Source organism: Squalius cephalus (assembly GCF_949319135.1).
Source record: "Squalius cephalus genome assembly, chromosome: 17".
NCBI classification, from domain to species: domain Eukaryota; kingdom Metazoa; phylum Chordata; class Actinopteri; order Cypriniformes; family Leuciscidae; genus Squalius; species Squalius cephalus.
Genome location: NC_137138.1, coordinates 25,246,885 through 25,269,272, shown reverse-complemented (window position 1 = coordinate 25,269,272; position 22,388 = coordinate 25,246,885). Strand labels below are relative to the sequence as shown.

At 37.2% G+C, this 22,388-nt stretch overlaps 1 protein-coding gene across 11 annotated transcripts in view; it reads left to right on the top strand.

Moving 5' to 3' along the window:
- The first annotated feature begins 1,563 nt into the window (after positions 1–1,563).
- Positions 1,564–22,388, top strand: part of dbn1 (drebrin 1) — an 87,054-nt gene continuing 66,229 nt past the window's right edge. For 3 of the 11 annotated variants that reach the window (XM_079898321.1, XM_079898320.1, XM_079898318.1), the window contains exon 1: positions 1,589–1,813. In XM_079898321.1, coding sequence (XP_079754447.1) covers positions 1,731–1,813 — 83 coding nt within the window. In that variant the 5' untranslated portion in view covers positions 1,589–1,730. Of the gene's footprint in view, positions 1,814–22,388 lie in introns of all 11 variants that reach the window. The other 8 variants (XM_079898324.1, XM_079898315.1, XM_079898322.1 and 5 more) reach the window with 5 other exon arrangements.

The window sequence follows — 22,388 nt, the reverse complement described above, 5'->3', positions numbered from 1 at the left end:
TCTTTGGGGATGGAGATTTTCCCACCATGCACAAGATTATCTTTCCTGTTTGACTTTGTTGCTTCACAGAAGAACAGGACAATGCCAAATGCCCTTACAATGTAGCTGACATTTGAAAGTGTGTGGTCCACTTGGTCTAGTTGAACACATTCAATCACAACTAACTAAATAAATAAACTATGTTTTTGAGCATCTGGAAACATTTTGGGATCAAAAGCCCAGAAAAATGCTGTCTAGGTAGGCGGCACAGCATGTTTTGAGATACAGCCGTAGTCTACACATCCAGCACATAGACAAATTGAAAGCTCCTTCCATCCCATCTAATGCCACATATCATAAACGAAATATTAATACTAAAATCCTATAAGAGACTTATCTCAGAGACCTCAGAAATAAGAAGGACACTGACTGTACAGCTTTATGATATGTGCTTTGCTCTGATGCTGTTTGTCACTAATTTTTTAATATTTTAAATTATTTTGATAAAGATTTTACAGCTTGTCTGATTTAATTGCATATGCATCATATTAAGTTATATTAAGCATCCTTGAGCAATGGAAAGGCGTTATATAAATAAAAATGCTTAATATTGCTTAATATTATATTAACACTATCGTTCAAATCCTTTTTGATGTTTGATTTTTTGCAGTTTGAAATGTTTTTGACAGTATCTTATGATCACCAAGGTTGAATTGATTTGATTAAAAATACAGTGAAAACTGTATTATTGTGAAACACACACACACACACATCTATCATATATATATATATATATATATATATATATATATATATATATATATATATATATATATATATATTAAAATGTAATTTATTCCTGTGAATTTTCAGCATCATTACTCCAGTCTTCAGTGTCGATCCTTCAGAAATCATTCAGATATGATGATTGGGTGCTCAAGAAACATTTATTATTATTATTACTATTATCAGCTCATCATTATTATATCATTGTGGAAACTGTGATGGCCTTTATTTTTTCAGGATTCATGATTCAGCATAAATTGAAATAGAAATATTTTACTTTTCTTTTGTATAATGTTTTACTGTCACTTTTGATCAATTTACTGTGTCCTTGCTGAATAAAAGTATTATTATTATTATTGTTTTTATCTTACCAACCTCATACTTTTGAATGGTAGTAAATATATATTGAAATTGTAGCCTATCCCTATTAATTATTAGGCTATATTTAGAAGAACACTTTAGAACATTTTTTACACTCTTATAGCCTATAAAAATCACAACTTGCAGCATATATGATTAAATCTAACAAAATAAAGCATTTTTGTGCAGTTTATTTTCAGCGCCCCATATAAGAACACTAAACAGTATGAAGCCTGTAGGATGAGAATGATTACATTCCATGATATATTCACTGTTTTCAATGGCCTATGCACACATGCAAGAGATGACGTCTTGCTCTTTGTTCTGCGTCTCTTCCATGAGCATCGAAATGACCAGTTAAACAGTTTGGCTTATTTTACTACGTTGCGTTCCATTGTTGCTGTTATGAACACAAGAACGCACTAGGACCGCGCAGCGCGTCGGAGCAGAGCGGCAGCAGCGTCTCTTTGTTCAGCGTGCAACATCTCTCCTCCTCCTCCTCCTCCTCCTCCTCCTCTCCTCTCCTCTCGCGCTCCGTCCGCAGTGACTCTCGCGCTCCTCATCATCACTGCTACACTGGGCTGGATGATTGCAGTGGCAGAAACATGGCTGTGAATCTCAGCAAGAACAGACTGGCCCTCTTAACAGCCTACCAGGACGTTATCAACGAGACGTCGGCAACCGACTGGTAAGATAAATCAAACCTGACTTAAAAAGACTCCTTTCTTTTAGTACGCTGTTACTGCATTGCAATTAAAACAATTAAGCTGGCATTCTAACTCTATGCGGATGGGTCGCACAGAATGGGGTGCGTGGATTAATGCGTCTGGGATGGATCCTGGATCTCTTGTTTCCAATATCTGAGGGCTTTTGTTTGATAAATCGATTTTAAACCCCTTAATTAATTTTTTTGGTGTTTTTTTGGGCGGGTAGTTGCATTTTAATAGTGCATACTTTGATACATTTTAGTGTAAATGACACATTTTAAATTTTTTGGCATCTTTAGCTTGTACTCGGATTTTACACTAGGTTGCAGTTCATGCTTTGACCTCCAGAGAGTTGTGCAAGGGATTTTGTACTGTTTGCTCAGTTCAAGGGAGTCTTCACTACAGCGTTTGTGATTTGCCAGTTAGAAAGCATGACCAGATAATCATGCCAAAACCCCAACATTTGCAGCCTTCCTAATTATTTATCTACTGAGTGAAGTATATCAGTGGAAATAATGGAGCTCCTTTCCATTTGCATGGCAGGACAGGGATGGGCGAGGCGACGGCTTGTCTGTCAACCTGTCAGCCGCTTATTGTGCTCTCATCTCTATCTTTTGTACCAGACGGAAACGTTACCTCTGTTATATTAATTACTTTCGCCTATTTCAGCTTTTTGGACTGCGTATATGTTTTTTTTGTATGGCCCTTGTGTTTGTGGACCCTGTACAGGACAGTGTATCTGATCTCTTTGTGTTGAAACGAAACTGTTAGTTCTGAATCATGAGTAGCCTAATGCGTTGTTGGTTTAGCACCCCAGCCAAAAGTTTGGTTTGGATTATTTTGAGAAAATGTTTTTCGTTGTACAGAGCATAATTTGGACCCTGACTGAATGACGTGTTATGAGTAGGGAGGGATAAACCAATATATTGGTCAGGCCCATTGATTTGGCTGATATTTGAGCTTTTTGAGATAGGCTAGTCAGCATTGGCCAGTTGAGTCTCTGCTTGGCCAATTAACAGTGTTAGTATAAAAATCTACCCACAGCCTGGCTATTACAGTATATATATATGAAGATTTCAGATGCAAAAGCCTCTAAGTGCCATCTGAAATTTTTTTCTAGAATGATCATTTTTATCAAGCTTGTGTATTTAAGTATTTTAGCAATGAAGATGACCTATTAATTGACATTTAAGTGAAATTACTTAACTTAAATATACAAATATGATAAAAATGATCATTCTAGAAGAAAATTTCAGATGGCACTTAGAGGCTTTTGCATCTGAACTCTTCATATATATATATATGTAAATATAGTGTAGGATTTTTATGTAATTTTTTTTTTTTATTGGCTATGCAGTACACACACACGCACACACAAAAGAAATTGGACATAAAATCAATCACTTTTTCCCTGAAGGATTCATATTCTCTCATTTTCATTGAGATGTTTGTTTTCTGCATCGGCACTCTGTAATTTGCTTGATTATATGATTATATATGAATAAACTGATGTCCCACAGTTGCCACTTTATGTGACATTGACTTGAGGGGAACAAAGACTTTCAGCCTCTGTAAACAGCCGCCTTCCTCTATATTCACCCTTAAACCTTGGTCCAAACAATGCTCCTGTTCTACGTGCGTAAAACCACATGACAATACCAGACGCAAACACTACTCTCCTCTTTCCTGTACCCACATAGTTGACATTATCATTGAGCTAACTCACATTCCTCTTCCTGGTATTCGTCCATGTGTCATTACAATACAACCAACACCACGTTATGGAGCCTTTGTGTCTGGAAAACCTTAAACACAAAGTGAACTCTGTGTTTAAAAGATGAGATCAAGCCCAGAGGGTCAGCAGCATTTTACTAACCACCATTCATTGCCAAAGGAACCTCAGGGTAGGCTTCAAAACTGAGTAGATAAAGCTTCTAAACATATTGAGGCGCATCGGACATGGAAATCAAATTGTCCTGAGTGCATGTGTAATGTTGGAGGGCGAGTTCCAGGATGTTTTTCATAGGCTAAGGGCTTTCGTAATTATTTTAAAAGGATTTTGATGTGTTGGGTGCCGTAGGGTTTAGAAAAGAAAGCTTTTGAAGTTTGTCAAGGATAGGTGACGCCAAGCCATTTGGGGTAGAGAGTTGGATATCAGAGTACTCTCGAATATCAAAGAATTGTTGCAAAGAATGTTCGGGCTGCTGATCTGAAGAAAGCATATGGATATGTGATCCTCAGACCTGATTATGAAGGATCAAGACAAGGGTAGGGAAGCTAGTGGAGTATCTTCTGGTCACCAGTCACATTATATTAGCTGTCTATAGTGCTTCTTAGGCTTCTGGAAGGAATTTTCCAATTTTGGTCTTGGTTGATCCCCCATCCCATTCTTTAGCTCCTGTTGGGTCATTGCAGTTTTCATATGTCCATGATTTTGTAAATCAGGGGTTCCCAAACTTCAGTCACTTTGAAAACACTGCATTATAAGCTGCACACATAAATGAACGCAGTGCCACTCTTCACTCTGAAAAACGCAGCACAACAGACTGTATACATCAATTAAATCACAGCCTTTGTTTTGTTCATCGTGTTTTGATATTTCATATATAGCTTTTCATTAACTCACTAACCTCCTGCATTTCCCTCACAAACCCCTGTTTGAGAAAACCTTTTGTAAATGATAAATAGTTTGTTTCAATCAATATTTCATGTGAACCATTGCAGCAGAAGTGGACCTGCATACACAGTTTCCTTTAACCTCAGAGCTGTTGGAGATTTGTGGGGACCCAATCGCACTGCGGGGCATCATGGCACAGGATGTCTTGTGTAACACTGCAGTAGGAAAATGCAGGAAGAACACAGTTCTTACAGATTTCACCAACGGCTTTTTAAGCAAGTTACTCCAGTTTAAATTTCACAAACATCCATTATACAGTAGCTTATATAATTCCAGTAATATAACTGGAGCATGTAAAAGAAAAGATTCCCAACTTGAAATTGGTGGGAAACATAATCATACATCATGATACATATTATGATCATAACAGATCTAGATTAATGACTCAAAGAAATACACTATTAGCATCTACAATTGTTGTTAAAGCTACTCAAGTGCTACACTCTAAAAAATAAAAGTTCTTTATTGGGATCAATGGTTTCACGAAGAACCTTTAACATCCATGGAACCTTTCCAGCGGCTGAAAGTGGAAAAGTGGTTCTTTTAGATTTTTAAAATGTTCTTCACACTGAGATCAAATTGTTATTTTAAGAACTGTTCATTGAAAGGTTTTTTTTGGCGAACCAAAAATGGTTCTTCTATGGCACTGTTGAGAAAACCTTTATTTTGGAACCTTTATTTTTGTCAAACTGGTGCACTGCAACTTGTACATCTTCTCAAATGTAACAAACAGCAACATTTGCCACAACCACTGCCTCTTCAGCCAGAAGAAGTCTGCTCTTTCAGCTAAGCTCAAGCCTTTTTGGTTTTTGTTTAGGCCTTCTGAGCACAAAGAAAGCACGTGAGAGCCCCAGAGACAACTCTTCTGTTTGCATTCGGCTGCCAAGAAATGTCGGGGAAACCACACAGAGGACTGGAGATTCATATTTCGCATGGTCTACCAGACTCTGTAAAATGTTACCATTTCCCTAAAAGTGTGGTGTGAAGTCCAGATCTCAACTTCACCTGCAGGGAGTTTATCTCCCACATTCCCACAGTCTGATGCCTGCATTCCTTCTGCATCAGGTCACTATCATAGTCATCAAGTCATCTATCATGCTGAACCAGTGCTGGGGAAGCTACATTACAACTGTAGCTTGCCAAGCTACAAGCTACTCAACATTTAAAGTACTGCATTTTCCAGAAAAAAAGTTGCACATGATTATAAGTTGAACTAAATGTTCCCCTAGGGTCATTTTCCTGGTTGCATTCACACCGCCTGTAGGAACTCTGAAGTGATGCAAGCCGCGCTTGTTGTTGTGACCTTTATTTGGACGGCACGGTGGAAATATATTTTAGAACGCCAGAGCCTGAGCACACAGCGCTCCCATTCTCCGTCTTTATTAGTTTACGATCTGTTTAACAGTCCTGTCTAATATGTTATTAGATAGAACGTTTGTTCAAAGAAAGTAAACAGTATGCAAAGGTATTAGCATTTGCCTCGTGGTTGATGCCCAGTGTTGCTAGCTGAGCAGAAATACATAATCATGCTTCACTTGGTCCCTTCAAAGTTGCGTTGGATTTTCTCCTTAGCGTAAAGGTTGAGAGGTCCGTCTATCACTGTTTTCCATGTTCGTAGAGTTAGTTTTGTGGCATAAATATATAGGCTATAATTTGTGTGTTTGTGCTGGTTTTTGTGCTGGTGTTTCGCGTGCGTTCGGCCAATCAGCGTACGCTTTATATAGTACTTATTGTGCTGGTTTAGACCTTACTCTGAAGTAGGAGCTAATTTAGTTCCCCCAAAAGGAGTTCCTTGAACTAAAATTGTTCCTAGTTCCTGTGGTGCGAACACTCCAAGAAACAAGTACTTCTGCCATTAGTTCTCCCAAATAGCAACATAGTGTCGCCCAGATCCGGGCCACATCTGGTACAATGTACAGTGAATTCAATGTGTACCCGATGTGGCCCGAATCTGGGCCGACATCGGAACTATGAAAAGGTTCCTAACCCTAACCTTACATCCTACTAATACTGTAATGAGAGTTAGTTGACATGTAGTTGCAAAGTAGTTAGTAGAATATCTAAAGTGGACCATCCAAATAAAGTATAACTAAAAGGTATGCTAAAATACTTGAATTCACTACACATTTTAGATGATAAAAAAACTTGGTAAAACTTGACTAAAAATATGGTAGTTCAACTAGTCAAAATTTTGGCCACGATTTGGCTGTTCGAGACAAATTTTGCAAATCCTAAAAGATTCCTCTGATCCTAGGCTAAAATCTGAAGTCTTGATCGTTAGTTTGACATGTTCACCGACAGCCAATTAATGACCATTGCGATCAAATTTTACCTCCGACGAAATTCTAGCAGTGTCAGAAGGTTTGACTAACAGTCCTGCAGTGTGACTTCTCCTACGACGGCCGTCAAATTGTCTTCGTTTTTCAAGACAAGCAATGACCAAAATTTACGTTAGAGATTTCTTTGTAGCCACCATTTCAATCCCGCGTATAATGCAGCTCACTGTTAACGAACGTGTCATTGATTGATGGTGTAAAACTCCGGACAAGTTTTCTTGCGTGCGTCCATTTTTAACGCGTCTTGACTCTCGTACAGTCTGACATCAGTGACAACTGAGATCTTACAGTGTGACATGGCTTACAGCGATGATCATGTTCGTACAGTCTGACAAAGAACAATCGTAAAGGACGATAATAAATCGCACAGTGTGCACCCGGCTTATGACTACACTGTTGAATTAAAGATGAACAGTGAAGATGCTATTATTTAATTCCAAAATCAGAACATTTATCTCAATGTTAAATTTATATTGTTTTGCATAAAAGCGTGTAAATTAGGCTGACAACATTAAATTGAACTTAATTTTACAATAAAACTAGGAAAAACTGATTTCTGGAAATGTCGAAACATTAGTGACAAACATCTTTATTTAAGTAAATTTTTGACTCAATTAACTTAAACGAATTGAACTTCTGTCATAACAGAAGTTTAAATGCAAAATAAGACATTTATGCTAATAACCACTACAGCGCCCCTTGTGGCAATGCTGAATATGCAGTATATTTTTGCATTATGCATTGCAGTCTGACAAAGTTTGGAATGCAACGATGCATAAAATGAGTTTGCATATTTCAAAGCATCTGTTATCAGGTTTTTGCGTCTATTAAGTCAAGTCAAGTCAAGTCAAGTTTATTTATATAGCGCTTTTCACAACATAGGTTGTATCAAAGCAGCTTCACAGTAATAAAACAATACATCAATGTTTGTTTCTAGTGGAACGTCCACGTTTGGTAATGCTGATCAATAGTATCGTTGATTGATTAATTAAATTAAATATTCCCAAATATCCCCAACTGAGCAAGCCAAAGGCAACAGTGGCAAGGAACCGAAAAACTCCATCAGGTGACCTAATGGAGAAAAAAAAAACCTTGGGAGAACCCGGGCTCAGTCGGGGGCCAGTTCTCCTCTGGCGTTTATGAACTAGAGGTCGGATTTAACTGTAAGATTAAAAGTATTATATGAATGCCTGGCTGAAGAGATGCGTCTTTAATCTAGCTTTAAACTGGGAGAGCGAGTCTGAGCAACGAACAGTATCAGGAAGGCTATTCCAGAGTTTTGGAGCTAAATGTGAAAATGCTCTCCCTCCTTTGGTGGATCTGGATATCCTAGGTATGACCAAAAGCCTCGAATTTACTGACCTTAAAGAGCGCAATGGATTATAGGGCGATAGAAGATCGGTTAAATAGACTGGAGCTAAGCCGTTTAGGGCTTTATAAGTCAGTAGCAATACCTTGTAATTAATACGGAACTTTATAGGTAGCCAATGTAGTGATGATAAAATTGGTGTTATATGATCATATTTTCTTGATCTAGTTAGAACTCTAGCGGCGGCATTTTGGACTAACTGTAGCTTGTTTATTAAGGATGCAGGACAACCAGCCAATAAAGCATTACATTAAGCATCTATTAAGTCTAAAGCTGTGGGCACATTAATGTGATAACAATTTCCAATTGGTATTTCCAACTAAAACTGTGGCGGTACTCTGTAACAGTTCAGTTGTGATGCATACTGAAAGAAATGCAGTCCGACTGCAGTATAATTGAAGAGAGGACATGCAGTGTTATCACTTTCCAGACATAGTGGTGCGCTGTGTGGGTAGATGATACTTTGGCTTCTCTCTTCATGGACTCAAGGCTGTCTGTGAAAGGCAGCTGATTCAGATCATGGCCGTGTATTTTCCCTTCTACTCGCCTTGTGAGTGGCATATATTAATAACAAAGGCGGCTCCTTGCCTGGCTCTCGACCCTTGACATTACAGGAGTGCAAACATGTCCACATCCCAGCTCTGATAAGATCCAGGCCACAACATTCTCAAAGTTCAAAGTTTAGCATTTTCTGATTTTCATAGATAGCTGGTAAGAACAGCTTTTTTTTGTTTGTTGATTTTTCATTTTGAAAACAACTTTTTTTTTTGTCAATATAATCAGTTATCAAATAAAACATGTAAATGCATATACATAAATGCATATATATGTATACATTGGGTGCTCAAAAGTTTTTCCCATCAATTATATTGATTAATTGATGGAGAAAATGTTTTTGCACCCAGTGTACTGTATAACATTTACATATTTTATTTTGCATTTACAATATATATACAGTAGAGACTGTAGATTAATTGCTGATCCATTGATTATCAAAATAGTTGTTAGCTGCAACTCTGATTACTGCAGTTATTATGAAGTTGCAGACTGTTATTTGCAGCAGAAGATTTTGAGAAGGAATGAGAACTTTTTTGTGGGAGATTGTTTTCATAACCACAGCAAATGTGATTCCATATTTAAACTCTACTGGAAATGAAACAAGACCGAAAAATCTTTTTGCTTTTGCTGCGTTGGTTGTGGTTTGACTGTGCTTTCAGCTAATGATTCTTTAATGGTTGTGAACTGTTGATTTACTAATTTGTGGTGTCGACAAGTTGTGTCAGAACTGCGACAAGCGGTGACTATAGAGGTGAGAACGTTTGGCAACTCTTATGATTGTTTTGGCAAAATTAAAATCATGCACGGACACATTTCGCTTGCACACAAGAATGTGGAACAAAGAAAATGTCATGTGGTCATATGAAACCAGCATATTGTTTCTCAGGAGTTTTAACTTCTGCACTGAAAGACATTAATGGCCATAAATTTCCATAAGGGGAAAATCTTTTTTTTTTTCCTGGACAGATCACCAAATTTTGTTCAGACAGTGTTTATGAAAGGCCTAAGACGAGGTGACCGATTCGTTTTAGATGGATTTGCTTGTGGGGCTGAACATCTGGCAGTTCCTTCTTGCACTGGATTAACTACATCATTGAGAAACTGGTAACAGTGATAAGGATGATTATGATGACATGGCACTTTTACATCTGGACAGAACGATAGACAGAGCCATGAGATCACAGTTGGATGATAACAGCTCTGCTAATGTGTTTTGGATGCACCGATAAACTAAACTATTAAATATCTGCTGGTGATACATTTGCCGAAGAGGTTCAACGTAACATGCAAGCTCCAAAAAGTCTTTCAGACCTGTTTCATTGCATAGTGAGGTGACATTAACAAAGATTTGTTTGAAGATTCATCCAAAATTTTATTAGACAAAAATGAGCTTTCAGATAGCGAGATCCCACTGGGTTCTGACCTGATGGAACTTCCCATCAGGAAACTCTTCTGCTAAAATAAGTTTCCCAGTTTCCCTCTGGTAACAGCTACTGACTTCCCCACATCAAAAAGCTCTTTGTCGTTTGGCATTGGTCTGTCTATTCATTTCAGTTTTGTTATTTGGTCTAATTTTAGCTGTGAACAGAAGACCAAAATGTAGTGGTAACTAATGGCTGTGAATATTTGTGATAGTTCACTCTGTTTAATCTTTAATTATTCAACTAAACCAGTTGACAGGACATGGATGGTGGAAATAAGTAACTTATTGTTCAAACATTTCCCTCAGCCCTGTTAAAACAATTTTCCAAAGTAGTTTACTTCCCTAAGTAGGTCTGAGTGAATGTACAGATTTTTCAGGCCATTCTCATATTAAACAGTCAAACATGAACAAGTGTTGGGAATTAACTTGCAAGATTTAAAACTGCCTTCTATTCAGGACAATTTAAGTGCTTTATTGGCAACACTTCTTAGAAGCAGAGTAGTGAAATAGCATAAGATTGTCTAGGCTGCTTTAAAGTGGTATTAAAAAAAAAACATTGTCTCCATTCAAACGGACATGGGCACAATTTGCTTAGATTATATAACTGAAGAGCCGATTTAGCTGTTTTTGGGTCACCTAAGTTTGGTCAATTGAAAAGTTAATCTTTTTTTTACTCTATGAAAGTATTCTCCCAGTGATAGCATTGAAAAGCACACTTAGCTCTGAGCTAAGTACTCAGTTCCTCGCTGACATGAACAAAGGTGGGCATTTTTCTTTTTTGCGTTGCTCTCTGGAAAACTTTGTTCTGATTGGTCAATCAAAGAATTCTGAGGTAAAATATGTTTGTATAATGGCCCCTATTGTATAATTTAATATTGCGTCAGGAATCACTTTTCATACATAGCTGCTAATGCTAGTTTTATGTCAGTCTTGTATCATTCTACGCCAACTTATCATTTTAAGTCAGAACTATACTCCATTTTCATATAGTTATTTATTTTTTATACCCCTGTTTCACATATTTTGCAGTAATGACTGGCTGGATATGCATGATCACCTACTGACTGAATCTCTTGAAGGTGTTGATTAGTGTTTGAACTCTACATAATTACACTCTCTGATAAAAATAGACCTTGTGCGTCACTGTTTTTCCATTAAAAAATAATTTTTTGTATGACTTGTCTTATGCTTTATAATAATTGTTGTAAATTGTCAAGAAAGCATGCTACATTACTACATTGGTTCTATAGGTTTACTTGTTGCATCTATAAGTGGACATCATTGCATTACTGAGATTGGATCTATTTTTAGAGTTATTCTTCATTCAAGGTCATTTATCTCGCTACAGGCTCTCAATGGGGAGTCTCAATAACCATCTGCACCAGTTAAAGCTTTAAGATCATCTTTCCTCACTGAAAATGTCAAACGGCTGTGACGTTTCTGGAAATTAGATTCCGATTGAGGGGGAACTTTTGTGGTCTGAATTTGAATTTGAGGTTTAGTACTTTGCAATGAACAAACACAACATGTTCCATGTAGAGCACCAGCATGAATCTCTTTATTTCAGAAATCGTAAACTCAATTGTCACGGATCATCAGCGATGAAGATATGGAAAATTATTTTGAGTGTATTTATTGTCTTTGATTTTATTTTCAGAGACATTTTCAGTTTTCCTCCCTGGATTCTATTCTAGAATATCTTATTTTAAGCCGACAGTGATAGCAGTTGAAATATGTGCTGAAAAATGTGCTCTAATCCTTTTTGAAAATGTATATTTATGTCTCTGACAGGGACTAGGCTTATGCTAGTGGATGAGGCTCGGGGATTTATGGGAAATGATTTGCTTAGTGTGGGTGTCAGTTGAAAGCTCAGAACTATCTGAGACAGGGAAGAAGAGGTGAGGTTTGAATCTGAATGTCATCGTGAAGAGCCTTTTATCTTTGAATATGTTTCCTATGGCGTTCATAGTGCAAATGAGAGACAAATTTGGTCAAGTCAAATCTCCTTCATTTATATAGCACTTTTACAATACAGATTGTTTCAAAGCAGCTTTACAGTGATAATGGGAAAGTAATGGAAGAGAGTAATGGACAATTCATTGTCCAGTTTAAGTAAGTTTTTGATTGATTCATTTCTGTTGAATAAATCATTAGTTATTAACTTACACAACACCATTTTCAACTGAAAATAGAAAAATTTTAATGCGTTTTTTTGGCCGTTCATTTACATAACAACGGCGTTTTGGTGGCCTGAGAATGCAAACTTTTAAATAGAGTTCAAAGTGCAAGTTTTTGAAAACGATACCGTTATCATCTCTGTGTAAACTTCAATGGTGACTCATTATCACTTAGGGTCACTTAATCTATAAATAAACGTTATGTATTGATACATTTCATGTTTCTAAAGTCACTGGCAGTGGCTCAGTCTTTTATCCTAAAATTTAGAAGTGATTGGTGAATCATGATTTCTGCGTGAAAATATTTGTACTCGCGTTTTACACACAAAAATACATGTGTATGCACAGTTAGTGAATGAGACATGTTGCTATTTACACATGCACAGATTTCTAATTTAAAGTGGAGTCTGATATGTTGATGTGAAGAGCTCAGTGCACTGTCGAGTTAGTTTTGTGCGGTCGCGAGTGGAGGTTGGCGTCGCAGTGAGCACTGAGTGCCCCTGTGAAGACCATCTGGCTGTGTGCTTAGCCTCGCTCTCATCCACAATAACATTCGCTAAGATTAATTTTGAATCCTGCAACAAGAGAAGTTTGCTTGCCTGTCTGCTGATTTGGGAGGATTTAAGGAAGAGGAAGATGTACTCTGAATGACAAAACTAGCGGATCTAGCTAGTTCAGCTAACCACAGTGGCCAGTGGTTGTAAGTCTGCTAAAGTGAGATTTCCTCATTGATAGTTTGTTGATAGTCTGATAGTTTGTGTCTGCACACACTAACTGTGAATTTTCATATCAACCAGGAAAATGGTTGAAATGTGTAGTGATGCACCAAAATATTTTTTTTACTGAAACACTGAAACCAGAAATAAAGTTTCAGTAATTAAATTTGGATAATTTAATTAATTAATTATAATTCGTTACATTTATATAGCATTTGATTCATTTCAATCTCCTCAACCACCACCAATGGACGATGCGACGGCAGCCATATTGCGCCATAACGCCCAGCACACACCAGCTTATTGGTGGAGAGGAGACTGAGTGATGAAGTCAATCAGTATAATTGATAGAACAGAATTGTCAGATTCACAGGTAAATAAAAAATGTAGATATTGCAACTAATGGTTGATATTTTGTAACATTTTGCCTCATTTTTGTGCGTCCACAACACGGATATTTTAAACTGTTGTAGCTTATCCATGTTATGTGCGTGAAATTGACACTAGCACAGCCACCAACTGTTTTAGTCGATGATTTTGGCCCTTCAAAACTATTTCAGACAAATTGCTTTTCGTTTTTGGCGAACATTTTTTAGTTTCCAAAATTTCACTAGAAATGTGTGCTAAAAAACACAAAATACTTTCAAAATGGCTGTTTGCACATTTCTTTTTTTTTTTTTTTTTTTAGCCAGCTAAAGTGAAAACAATTAACCTATAATAATAATTATTTTAATGCAGATTTCCCAAGCACGTCCAAGACAAACATATCCTTTCAAAAGCTTGTTGTTGCAAAAGCCAAAGTTGCTTTGTCTGGCCGGTCAGGATGCAATGATTTGATAGTGCCTCAGTGTTTACACTTTTTGTTCAAATCAACCTGCCAATGCATTATGTGTAGTTTTCTCAGCATATTAAGTTATGAGAAAATATTTTATCATATGAAAAAAATTCACACTTCCTCTTTAACTGTTGGACGGCTGATTTTTATTTTTAGCTTGATGGTTTCCTTGCAGTTAGCTTAGCTTACATTTTGGGTACATGGATACCCTTGTGAAAAAGAAGAACACTTTAGCTTACTCTTAAAAAGGGTACTTATTATAGAAATAATATACTTTAAATGAATATACTTTAGTGCAAACTGAATGTTGTTTTCAGACACTTAATTGCATGTTATGCACAATTAAATGAAAATGTATTATAGTTAAAATTTATATTAAATTAAATTACATGAAATTATACCCATTTAAGTAGGATGCACATCTTTATATATAATTGCATAATTACTTCTACTGTCTTTGAAATATGGTTAAAACCTTCTGCCGAATGTAATGACAAGCATTTATGATAAACTAAAATATAGTTTATTAGTAATATAGTAATTTCTTTTGAAATTATATTTGCTTATTATATTTGCAATTACACATTATGATGAAGTTGCAATTTAGTAAAATTAAATTATATTATATATCAAACTACTTTACATGTGGTTTAGTATGTTAGTCAGAATCAAAATAAGTGTACTTTAAAGTGTGACAAAAGGTTATAATGATTTCAAATGTATATAAAAGTGTACTCAAGTGTGTTAAGAAACACAGTCATTAAAGTATAATATCTTTAAATACACTTAAGTGGCCTTTTTCATTTATATTATATTATCTGTACGTTTTTTAATCAGCTTTAATATACATATTATCTGTAAGTTGTTTAATCAGCGTTTCCCATACATTGATTTATCTGTGGCGGCCTTCCACAGTATCAACACTGACCGTCACAAATAGATTTCAGTGCTTCCATTTCATAGACTGTCGTGGCTGGAAAATATATTTAAATTTCTCATAATAACATATAAGTCATTTAATGTCGTGTTTTGCGCCATTTCTGGTCTCTTTGCTCACCCGATCAGCATGTGATCAGCTTCGCGTCTCAGTTCAAAGTGGATGAATGCAGTGAACTCTATCTGTTCATGTGCTGAGTTTAGCAGGCATTTGGGAACAAAGTTATGCATTATTTTCACATTTGCATAGTTGATGATTACAAATTTTCACTGGATTTGTAAAGACGCATTTGTAAACTTGTTTTCCATCAAAATAAAAGCTCGACTGCTGTTTCCGTCACGGGTTTATCTCTTGCATGTATAGAAATTAGGCCAAAACTAATTATGAAAGTTTAATTTATTTTTCAATGCATTTGTTTTACAATATATGGTTATTACTGTCAGAGGAATAATATTATATTATTGTTTTTTTTATTGTTTTTTATTAGTAGTAGTAGAAATAGCAATATGTAGTGTAATTTAGACTGAGACATTTATATCACAACTAAAAAGAAGTTTAAAGGTATAGCGGAGGATTTTCCCGAATTTTAGAAAAGAACTGCCCCTCTCCACTTTCTGAAAAAATGCACATGCACAACACTCTACCTGCTCCCGAGAGGGAACGCCTATTAAACGTGTGCACGAGAGAGCATGCACGAGCTAATCATAGCTTACATTAACTTTTACTAGCAGTGATTTTAAATGGATTTCTCCAAATAGCATGCCAAACTTTACCTGTCAAGTAGAAACTTCGCGACTGAGGCATCAGTGGGAAACCCAACCTGTGTTTTGAGCGCACGCCATCGTGTGAATCGTGTGCACGAGCACGTACGACGGCCTTACGTAAACATATCACCAGAATGATTGACACTTAGGAGGACCAATAGTCTTGATGATCCACCCGGAAAAAGAAAATTCTCCGCTATACCTTTAAGTCCCCTTTAAATTTCAGGTACAAGTCTGTACACAGTTCAATTTGCACTCTGAACATGGGTTGGAGCTCTTCATTTTGAACTCTCAAAGTGCACCAGATTGATGAATTTAACTTAAAAATGTACACAATTTTCTTCCGGGGGGCATGCCCCATGAACCCCTGGTGGGACCAAGGTCCCCCCACCACACATTTGCAAAATCCTGTGGGAAACACTGTAATATACTTTTATAATTTGAAGTAAACTAGTGCACATTCCATACAATTATGCACACTTCTTTTTCACAAGGGAGCCATTAACATTGTTCAAAGTCATATGGCTCCAGTCTCTATCTCTTGATGATTTAACTCAGTAAATCAAGGTCTTGGACTTGCTCACCATGTCGGGAGGGCACAATTTGTCTAAAGGGCACGTTTTGGCAGGCCGGCTGGGTATTCAAACAAGCAGGCGGCCAGACCGGCTCCCAGCCTGCAGGGACAAGATAACAACCATGACATTGGAATCAGTACATCAGTATATTTAGACCAATGGCAGTCATTTGGTTGGTTTTGGACACTCACACTACCTGTTGGCTCCGACAGGCTCTGTACCTGCCATTGAATGAAGTCCAAATCCCTCAACACTGTAATCTGTATCAATCCCAGAGAATTAAGGACACAGATTTACACAAGTCCCCACATATGCAGGAATGACACAGTTTAAAGAAAAACACACAAAATGCATATGAGTAATTTTACCATTTAGGTCAGGTTCTTTGGAGCTTCCGGGGGAATTAGCCTAGTCCTTATTAACATTTAGATGCTAGTGAGAACCATTTTTATGTCATTTCACCCAAATTATAATGAAATGGGTTCAGATCAGGCAGGGTTTTTTAATATATATTTTTTTAATTCCAGGATCGTTTAACCACATGGCTGTACCTCAAGTGATTTGTACTACTAGTTTCGGTCTTTTTGATTTTAAATTTGAGAGGAATATGAGATATTCTGTGACAGGGGATTAGGGAATTGGGGCCAGATTTATTTCCCCACACCCACAGAGCGGCAGGACAAATGCTGAATTGCATTCAGAAAGCCTCAGCTGAAGCTATTGATCAAGTGAGCTGCAACCTACTTGAGCCGATCAGAAGTTAAATGTCACAGAGACATGAATATGCATGAATGAGTATTCAAATGCACATAAGCAAAACAATCAATCAAAAGTACAAAAGCAGCGCTCTTGTTAGTACAGGATTTAGGTTAAATAAAAAAATAAAGCTATGAAACTCAACTTAGCCTTAACCAAATCGATTTGCTCTTGAACAAGTAATAGATTAATAAGACCTAAGATGTACCGTTTGATATACTCAAAATAAATTATACCTTGTTAAAGGAACCGTATGTAATACATTTATTTCAATTAATCATAAAATGGCCCTGATATGTCTCTATACATTAAGAAATCATGTTCATTTCAAATACGTATATCACTGACAACAGTAGTCCGGCCAGGATATTGTCATTTAAAAGTGAAGTTGCAGCCCTCAACTGATGTTGATGTTGTCATCTTGTGTTTTGGCCTGATGCTCCACCCTCCACCTATCTACCAATCACAAAGTCAATAGTGTTTCGGCATCCGGGTTGCCAGCTCTGCTCTAGTTACCACAGCTGCAGCTACAAACGTGTCGGATAAAAAATGTCTAACGTTACGAAACCTAAAAGACCTCGTTATGAATCCGAAATATGCAAAACATCTTTCATGAAGCATAAACATAATTAACAGAAAAAAAGCTTACTGTGTAGGACTCGACACTTGCCATTCCAAGCTCCTTTTAGCAGCCTACGTTCCTGCTGGATACTGCAGCCTAACTGGCAACCTCGAGTCAGGGGGGAGGGGGAGGGGATACACTGCTCTACAGTAATTTGAAAGTGATTGCAGTACCAGTTTTGGCCACAATCTTACATACGGTTCCTTTAACTGCTATCTACATAAGAGTGGCAAATTCCTGAAAGACTAGCCGAGATGAAGCTGTTCTCTGCGGGTACATGAGCGTTGAGCGGCCGCTGACGGCCTGGAGCTCACATCTCCGAAAACGTCTAAAAAAATCGTCAAATAGGTTCCATGTATATATATAAATCGCATATTTGAGGTCTAAACAACTACATTCTTGTCTAAAAATAGCATATTTGTACGAAATGCTGCAATATAGATGCTTTCCGTGTGATATTAGTGTAATATTGGATGGATATTGGTTGGAAAAGGCTCTCAGCCTATCAGATTTGAGAACCAGAACTAAGTGTTGTATAAAGTATAATAAATCTCAAATAAAAGTTTATTTATTTTATGTCGAGAAAGTTTGCGATTGTGAGGAATTTGTAGATGGTCGCGAGATAGCACTGAAAATACACAATGAACATGTATGTTAAAAGAAAACCAAACATTGGTATGATTGAGTTGTTGTTTTTATTGCGTTGTGTGATATATATAATTAATTACACCAAATAAAGACCAAATAAATAGCATTTAAATATACGTAATACACACTTTTCAAGGTTGTGGTCGGTAAGATTTGGTAATGTTTTTGAAAGAAGTATCTTATGCTCATTTATTGAATCAAAAATACTGTGAAATTGTTAAATATTATCAAAATTTTAAACAACTGTCTCCTCATTTAATACATTATAATATGGAATTTTTTCCTATGATGCCAAAGCTAACATTTTCAGCACCATTACTCCAGGTAAGATGATTCTTAAGAAATCATTTGGATATGATGATTTGATTCTCAAGAAACATGTCTTATTATTATCAATTTTGAAAACAGTTGTGTTGCTCAATTTGATGAGTTGAAAGTTCAAAAGAACAGCATTTATTTGAAATAGAAATCTTGTAACATTATAAATGTCTTTACTGTTACTTTTGTTCAATTTAATGTTTCCCTGCTGAATAAAAGTATTAATTTCTTAAAACAAACAAAAAAAAAAAAAAACTTCTTACCCCAAACTTTTGTAAGGTAGTGTAAACTCATAGAAAAGCCTATATATGGCTGAAAGTTGCTAGTAATATTGTTTTAGTATCATCATTATCATAGTCCCAGTATTCTTCGGTTATTTACAGCTAAGTGAGACAACAGATCTGCAGTTATGGTGCAGGCTGGATCAATAAAATACACACAATTGATTCTTTAAAGCAGTGTCTCAGAAGCAATAGTGTTTCTGCAGCTGGAGATTGATTGTCTTTGTGTTTCTGTTCCTGTGGATGTTGTCCTTCCTGCTGATTATGAAGGTATTTTACATTTGAGAAATTTAGAGGTTTGAAAAAATGGATGTCAAGCTAAGAGATTAGGAAGCTAAGAGGAAGATTTAGGAGGAGAAAGACTGAGAGAGTATGATGTGTGGATATAAGAATGATTGTAGACCTTAGCGTTTTGCTGAGGTAAGCACACTGCTTAAACGGATGGGGCCGAGGGGGCATGGGGGGATTGATGGGTACCGGTTTGATGCCAGGCCATGGAGACATCGCTCTGATCTGTTCTTTCTGGCCGGATATAAAAACCGACTACACCCAGACAGTATATCCAAATCTCCCTTGCCTAATTCATCTCTGTTTGTTCTGTCTCTTGTACCGGGTACAACTTAAACCCCATCGGATCACCCACCCAGTGTCCAGTCAATGGCTGATCCTTTTGCACTGACTTTTGGTGGCAATACTAAAGGCCTTTAGCTGGGAGATGAAACTGCACCAGGCCACGTCATTCCTGGCAAGGGATCTCTTTTCTGCTCTGGTGGGGGCAACCGGATTGCCGCAGTGGAATTTTAATACCCTGCAGGCATCAATCAGTCGGAAAGGAGCTCGGTACATTCCACCTATGTTTGCCGTTTCCTGTCTCCCTTCTTGGTCATGTTACAAATTGGTTTGTGGCAAAGAATGCCAATTGGACTTGTGTTAGAAATGGCCAAGAACATATCAGATGTTGACCACAGCCATAAATGTACACAAAGGTTGTAGCCAAATTTGAAATATTTTTGTTTGCACATAACAGGGTTTCACTTTTGCAAACCCTTGCTGGTTTTCTGTACATACTTGTGACGCTCCATGCCCATTTAAATCAAATGAATTTGTAGTATTCTCTGACTCAGCAGAAGAGTAAGGAATATTGACAATTAATTCTGTCCATAATAAGGAAAAGGAAACATCTTTTAAAAATGTTTGTATGTACCAAGTTGGTTTCATATGGTTTTGAATTTTTTTATATATATCATTTTCAAGAAATGTTGTGTGGTGTAAGAAACTTCTTGTGGTTCTTTACACCATGAATACATGTGAGTGGACACATCTTTATTATTTATTGGGAAAAAAGTTTTGGGGGAGTCGCACCACATGACATTTTACAACCTGAACTAACATTTCCTTGTCATAAAAAGTTTCTGAATATTGGTTATCAAAAGCTTTAAAATCTTTCTTCTTGAGAGGGACAATTTTTGATGATGAGCCTCTGTCCTGCAGAGCCAGAAACTGAGCCAGAGTTAGATCTGCACAAAATAGATAGGTACTTTGTGTCAGTTTTCAATGGGATAACAGAATGAGACAGGTTTTTCATAAATTAGAGTGCTAACCTTCCTTTTGGTGACACATTGAGTCAGCTTGAGGTTATGTAAGTCAGGACTTCCTCGTTCCTTTTCATAAAGCTCAATAGATGAATTACTAATTCTTTTGTTCACGTTTTTCAATCCCTTTACCAAAGCCAGCTGTTTTTTTAGGAATTGTTTGAACAAGAAAAGGTCTGCCAATGTCGATGCCTTTCCTTGTCCAAGAATAAAAACGCCACAGTGGATATCTTGCCTTCATTCCGAGAGCGAAGATCCGTGATTGATGCGGCTACAGGAGTCTAGATAACTGTCCCCGCTAAATTTAGCCATGAAACGACTGGGACTGTAATTGAAAACGTAAGAGGGATGCTGCACTTTTTTTTAAAATCAGGATCCAATCTCTGATCACCCTTCGAGATTAAAGTGTACCTAATGATAAAAATAACCAAGGATTGACCCGGACATGTCCTGTACTTTAAAACAGTTTTTCTTGACTGGTTTTGTCCAGGTTCTAATGGCCTCCTTGAATCTTACAGCCCGACAAGCAAACCCATATTTAATCTAAGCGTGTTTTTGTCCATGCTTTTTTCCCCTCTGAATTCAAAGTCATTTAGAGACACAGCAAACCAACAAAGAACCGAAGCAAATTGCTGATTGACGTACTCAAACCCATGTGTGGTTCCCATAACAAATCCTACTTGTGATGAGAAACCTCACAAATAATCCAGTCCTGAAATGTAAGGATGTTTCATTTTAACCCAGTTTTTGGACCTACAGGCCCTGAGATTAGTTGTCAAGTCCATCCAGATCCATTTCCCCTTGTTAACGGTCTGGAAGCTTCTGTGGGTGTTTTGCGTGGATAACAGGATTTGCCCCTGATGATGGAGGCAGTTTCACAAGAATGGCATCAGCGCTGGCGTGTGATCACAGCGCAGTGTTGGACAGAATGGAGTGTGAATCTCTCCAACTTCTACTGACGGCACTGGCGACATATTTCTGAGATTTCAGTGCCCCAGAAACACATGAACATCATAGTACTGCAGTTGAGCTAAAACCAGGGTTAATGATTGTGCTCAACAGGGGCTTTTATTGGGGCATTTCATAGTGATGCATCAACATCTTTGATTGAGATTGAAACCAAAACTTCTGGACTCAAACCAAATCAAACGGAAAAAAGATTTTCCCTTCTTTGCAATAACTATCAGTTATTTTTAGAAGAATCCTAAGAAACCCTTGAACAATAACAGAAATCCTTGCCAACACCAGACACTAATGTGTATCTAGCATTGTGATACAGTTCCACCCTTCTTGGATCTAATTAAATATCAAGTACAAATCATCAGATCTTCAAAATTATCAAATTATCTTGATCTGAAGCTCTGAGGATTTTGAATTCAATTTTAGGGCAGCACACGTACTGTAAGCAAAGGGGTTTTCCACAAAGCCTTGATGAATAGTCTTGGCTGGCAGACGTACAAAGAGTATGTCCTGTTTTCCCACCTGTTTCTCTCTCTCTTATTCACCATCTCTGCCTGTCTCTCTTACTGTTTCCATTCACACATGACACTTTTATTTTCATTTTCACTCTTTTTCTGTGCTTTTCCAGGCCCAGCACTTGCTCACAGCTATGCTTTTTTTGTTTATGTATACCATGTATACATGGTGCTGTCATTCGGGACAGGAGTCGGGAAGAAATGTCACTCACAGATTACCCTTATACCACCACTCGACTCGAAGGCAGTGTCATTGCTAATCTGACTTTCAGTTGTCACAGGCTATATCTACTTGCATAATTCACCCTAACCTCGGTGTATCTCAATGTCATGTTTGTTTTCCTTGTGGTTAATGGTCAGAGAGTTTTCCAAGGGTTATGCAAGCACATGACACAGCAATGCAACAGACCTTAGTCAATTTAGATGCTATATGTTATGTGACGCTATGTTATGTGAGGGATGAAAGTACAGTTTGATCAAAATGTCATATTATATAA